The following is a 6000-nucleotide window of genomic DNA, read 5'->3' on the forward strand; positions in this document are numbered from 1 at the left end:
TTAGATTAGGAAAATTTCACGAGGGAGAGAAAGAGACGTGAAGACAACAATATCCTGCTCAACGTCGCGCGTCCCGTTCATCCACGGGAACCTACTTCGATTTAATCGTCGCGAGCGATCTTCTCTTTTGTGTTAACCGCCCGCCCGCGCGCGCGCATTAACCGTTGATCGCCGGGCAATTTTGGAGAGCGCGAATCCGCGTTGGAATCCCATTCCGAACAACGCGTAACGGTACGGAACCGTCGCTCGGGCGAAATTGCATCGTGATGCTTCTTTCCCCTTCCCTCCTCTTCCCCCCTCGCGAGAGGATCGCAATCCCACGAGGTGTTATCCCACAATTTGCGGAGAGAGAGGGGGGGGGGAGTATTTTTTATCCAACCAGATCTCGGCAACTGCAGGCAATCGTCGATAACGCGCAATTTTGCGCCAAAGTTGTTGTATATACGTGCACTACTATTTTTCTTTTTCTTTTTTTTTTTTACGCGCAGATTTCCTCCAGAAGGACTTAACGTGCGCGGTGCAGAAATACGCGGCACGGCAGTTGCCCCTTGACGACCGCAGCACAAGTTCGCCGAGAAAACAGTTCCTCCCCTGTCTTATCCCTCTTCTGCACGATTCTCCAAAGCCGGTCTGTCGTTGACTTTTTCGTTTCGCGCTTAGACGCGCTTAGACACGAGCCGGACTTCTTGCATTCCCTCGCAACGTTCGCCTTCTCCGCGACGTTACTCTCCTTCTTTGTCTCTCTCTATCTCTCTCTCTCTCTCTCTCTCCACATTTCGCTCCTCGGCAGTTTTTTTTCGATCGACGCAACGGAACAGGCCGCGTTTCCGTGCCAAACACCCATTTCCAAGAGAAATGATTTTAAAAGTGACTTTACTTCCTACAGCGATTTCAGTTGGTTGTTGACTTCTTCGGGGACGTGCTGTCTCTAGTTTTGCCCTCATCGTCGTTCTCCTCGGTAGTTTTCTTATCAGTACTTTTGTCTCGCTCTCTTGCAGCATAGTAATGCCTCGTGAAGGAAATTTATATCGTTATTGCAAAACAAAAACACTCGATAGAAAGAAAAATTTATTTAATTTTCTCACAAATAAAAAATTACACAACTGCTAAGACACCTAATAATACTTAAAACAAAAAATAGAATATTGCTCGAAAACGTCAAAATATTTCACAAATGCATTAAAAATACTGCTATTCGTAATATAATTCGTAAAAGGATTAAAACTGATATCTTTTCAGCATTTTCCTTTTCCTTTTGCTATAAAATTTACATTTTCCTGAAAATATATGTAAGTATATTAATAAATCACCTCTTCGTTCGCGATAAGCAAACACACACCAACCTGTGTACGTATACTTGCATAAATACCAGCCTCTTTCCTCGCGTGCGCCGTTTGATCTCTTTCTCTCTTTCTCTCTCTCGCGGGACTCAGCATCGCAAGCGCGGGACGTGCGCGCGACGTTATCTCTCCGATTTCTCTAAGGGGGAAACGAATTTAAATTGCCGATCGCAAGCGATTCCTACCGTCGTTCACTTTCCCTGAAACGAGCTTGTCTTCTGTCTCTCTTCGTCTCTCTTCCTCTCGCTTCCTCCCATTTTTTTCCTCCCGCCGCGGCTTCTTCCACGTCGTGATTCTTTGTGCTTATACTTACACATCGAGGCTCGCGCATCGCGAAACGTCCTCTTCGTTCTTCCTTCTTCGGAGAACGCAATGCGGCTGACGAGCGGCGATTTGCGGAAGGGACTCCGCGATTTGCGCAGCTTCTGGACGTGAAGAGGCCGACGTGGGGAAGCGAAGATCGTGCGTATCTCTCGGCTGTAACTGTGCCGTTAAAGGGAAATTGAAACGACAGATCCGTCGATCGACTCCTCGTTTCGAACGCGAAACGAGATTCCTATTGCGGATAAAATCACTGACGAGAGTGATACGTCGGGTCGAAAGGCTGCGCAATCTGCATTTTTTGCTCCTTGCGCTTTTTTCCCATACGTTTCCGCGCCACAGCAACGAGATTAATGCGTGACGTGAGAATTCGCTTTCGCCGGCGCGATAAGCCACGATAAGGCGCACCTTGAACCACGGGAAGCGAAATTTATCTTCAGCGACTGCCGAGGTATGAAAAATCGCGATAGATTGTCTTCTGATTGATTGTCTTCCAGCTGATTATCTACGAATCTGGAATATTTTCGATACATTAAAGACTCTCAGACGTCTTAGAAACTTAGAGGCGCAGCTTCTAAATATTATTTATAAATTTTTTGTTCTAAAAATATTTTCTTCTCAATTAGAAATATTATTGTATCGACGAATTTAGATGTAGAATATTATTTTGAATCTACATAGAATATTTTTGATACATTAAAGACTCAGAAGTCTCAAAAACTTGAAAGCGATAGCTTCTAAATATTATTAATAAACTTATTATTCTACAAACATTTTCTTCCCGATTAGAAATATATTACTACCAACAGTACCAACGAATCTAGATGCAGAATATTATTTGACCCGCGAGAGTATATTTTAACGTCGTTCCATAACATAGAGATTCGCCTCGCTAAGAGATAAATTATCTTGACATGAAGATATATATTTGTGGAACTGGACGCGCGCACACGCATATTGTCAAGTTTCCAGTGATATGCATCGGAATTTCGTTTCCTCGGGCGTAAATACCGATGTCGTATGCATGCCGTGGCTGCGGCATATCTTCGGTAAACAGCTCGAAGAAGGGTAGGAATGACGGGGGGGGGGGGGGAGCCCGGGACAATGACAGAGGCAACAATGGCCCCTCTCTGTTTTGTGTTCCGGATGAATATAACTCTGGCTCTATTCAGGGGAGAGAGAATGTCGCGTGTTCTCCGTATCCAGGAAGTTATTACAGGCGCGCGGTATCGACGGACCGAACCGGGAGAGTCAGCAGAATGATGCATCCGTAATTACCGATAGTCACTTGTTGTATAGGACTGCCCGCAAATTACACGACATACACGTAGCGAATACATTCGGGCGTTTTTCTTACGGCGGGGAGTTATTGCGGGACTTCCAATTTCATCCGGCAGCCATGGAAACAAGCGTAATCACGTCGATAAAAAAAATATGTTAGATGCTTCGTGACCAGGGACGGAGACTTTTGAATTTTCTGGGTGCGGAGTGCCTTATCTAAGCGAAGGGAGGGAGGGGGGAGAGGATAATAACACAAATATTTTATCTCTTCTGTTGTATGTCGGAATATATTTCTACTTCTATATTTAATTTCTTTTTATATTTTTTCTATTAATTTGATCTCGATGTCACGCAAGAATTAGCTCATTTAAATAATTATTGAAAAACATTTTTTTAAATACTCCGAATTCATGGAATTCCACGGGATCTCTGGGTGGAAAGCTCCATACCCTCCATAAGGAAATCTCCGTCCCTGTTCGTGACAACGAATGCATGGTTAAAGTAATTTATATGTCTCGATAGCGATTTAGTATATATACTTATTATGTTAGCAAAAATGAGTATAGAGATTATGCTTCCGTTTATAAAGAGTTACGGGAGATTGACTATTATATATCAAAAATACGCGTACCTATCAGGCCGGAAAATTATGCTGTGGTATCCCGATATAGTGTAGAAATTTTCACGTTGCGACAAAAACGATCATATGCAAATGTAATGTTCATATAAATTCGCCAATTTGTTTTATTTCTCGACTTAGAACTGTGATTATGGCTATAATTGCGACTATCATAGGCATCATACCTCTCTCTCTCTCTCTCTTTATTTATTATAGAAGCGGAAGTAATAACTGAAGAAGAAAAAGGGAAAATAGGAAAGGAGGTAATCAGTTCGCGCACGATATTAGATAACTGTATTATAATTATGTTAAAATCGATGTTCCTGGGATATTAGGAGAGGGGAGGGGAGGAGAAAGAGAGAGAGAGAAAAGAGAGAACATATTCTTAACACGATAAATAATATAAACATGATTGATGTTCCCTCATCGACCTGACCCTTCATTTATCATCTTCACTCAATTGCCTTTCCCCTCTTGACTGATCGCAGAGCTACGATACACTGAGCAAGGGCAAGAAGTCGTGGAGCGTGCGGCTGGGTCTGTCGCGGCAGCATCAGAGCCACGGGGATGACCCCGGCAAGGGTGGCTGGGGCACCATAAGCGGCGGCAGCGTGCTCTCCCGCCAGATGATCTACAGCAGCGATCTACCGTGGCTGTACGGCACGGTCAGATCGTCGTCGCGGCTCGTCGGGCACGACTCGCCGCGACCCTTCCTGACACCGCCGCCGCCGCCGGGCGCGGCGCCGTTGCTCGTGGTATGTTCCTGCCCGGAGTTCCTCGCCGGCACCGTAAGGAAGCTCGGCAGCTGCCGCAAGTGCGGCGGCCACCGGGTGGCTGGTCTGCCCCTCGGCGGAACCTGCCGGCTACCGCCGTCCTCGAGGTCCCGGCCGAGCCTCGCCGGTAAGTAATTGCATCACTCGTATACGCTTATTCTACCCGCGATTATTTCACGTCCTCCTCCGCGATACCAACGGACACGACGCTCGCGATACGGTTCTCCGTTCTCGGTCGATTTAATTAAATATTCTTGGCTATTTCGCGGAGATTACTTTTTTTATCTTTGATACATATATATTTACGAACGATATCTTCAATATTCTTCACGATACGTGCAAGAATGGCTTTCTCGCGTTGTCGTATAATGCCAGGATGCGTTATAGAGAAAGAGGCTATGAAGTGGAACCGCACCTGCTACGTACTCGTGAAGTATGGGGGTGTTGGCTCCGAGGCTCGAAAGATAAGCGAGGGCGGGATGTAAGAGCTCCTGCCTGTCGTGCCGCCGATGATGTTCATGCTCTAATTGTACGCGCTCTTCGTATTAGAGATTTTCTCCTTGCTCGCGTTCGAGATAGCGTGCGTGCGGCGAAGCGCAGAAAGTTCTCGGGCCGCAGGCAAGATAACTGAATTTTATTCAGCGACGAGATGCCCTCGTATACACCCGCTTTAGTTTGCATTTAAATCGTTTTAGACTAGATTATATCTTTTTGTTTACCGCGCGGGTGAGAGATGCCTTCGAGACGTGTGCTACAAACGGTACCTGGACGAATCGTTAGAAATGTGGGACAGCGACCTTTCGATTAAGGCAATTGATACTTTACACGCGAATGGTTTTCGCGATAGCAATTGTTTCTGCTATTATGTGAAATGTAAACGATCCATTATCTGGACCCGCATTACATTTTTCATTGGTATTCGACTGACGGAGATAATCAAATGCAATAGTTAAAATTTTATATACAAAAACGTGCAAAAAAAACAGTAGTTAAAAAATTATATTTTTTATTTTTGCATATATTTATATTTCTTTCTTCTGAAATGTGCTGTTTTCGTATTATGACAAATGAAATATATACAACACGTATTGAAAATATTCAGCTCAGCAACAAGCCCATATCATATATATACTATGTAGTGCGCTAAATTATAAATTTAAAAGAATTAAAGACGCTCAAATTAAAGAAGAGGCGTGTGCATCTTGAGAGTATATAATTTCTCTGATATCCATATTAGAAACCGAAATCAGCGTCGTCGGAAATTTCATTATTTGCGTTCGATCTGGAGATCTAGGTCGGCGTAACAAGTCGAGTCGAAACGGTTTCGCGAGACGATTTCCCATACAACGGTTATACCTATTTGTTAGGTGTGCTGAGGACCGCTATCGACGATCCGTATGACCAGATGCGACGGAACCGGCTGGTGGAGCCGAGATCGCGGGCGCGCAGCATCTCGCCGCACCGGCCGTCCTCGCAGCGAGATTCCAGGAGCCAGAGCATGGTATCGCGGACCGTCGTGAAGGAGCGGAAGGGCACGGCCGAGGGTACGTCGTCATTGTCATCATCCAGAACCGAGTGGTACGATAAGGAGCCGAGCGCAGTTGTGAGCTACGACGATCGCAAATCGCGACCCGGTTTCACCAACGGCAGCGGCGGCAGCGGCGGC

General features: G+C 45.4%; 1 protein-coding gene across 1 annotated transcript in view; it reads left to right on the plus strand.

Annotated features, from left to right (window-relative positions):
* The window catches only part of LOC105451882, a 38756-nt gene that overhangs the window by 13970 nt on the left and 18786 nt on the right, over positions 1-6000 (plus strand). Inside the window, exons 2-3 of the mRNA XM_011692596.1 lie at positions 4050-4461; positions 5702-5983. Coding sequence (XP_011690898.1) covers positions 4050-4461; positions 5702-5983 — 694 coding nt within the window. The remainder of the gene's footprint in view (positions 1-4049; positions 4462-5701; positions 5984-6000) is intronic.

Source organism: Wasmannia auropunctata, unplaced genomic scaffold, assembly GCF_000956235.1.
Source record: "Wasmannia auropunctata unplaced genomic scaffold, wasmannia.A_1.0 LD336041.1, whole genome shotgun sequence".
Classification (NCBI taxonomy): Eukaryota; Metazoa; Arthropoda; class Insecta; order Hymenoptera; family Formicidae; genus Wasmannia; species Wasmannia auropunctata.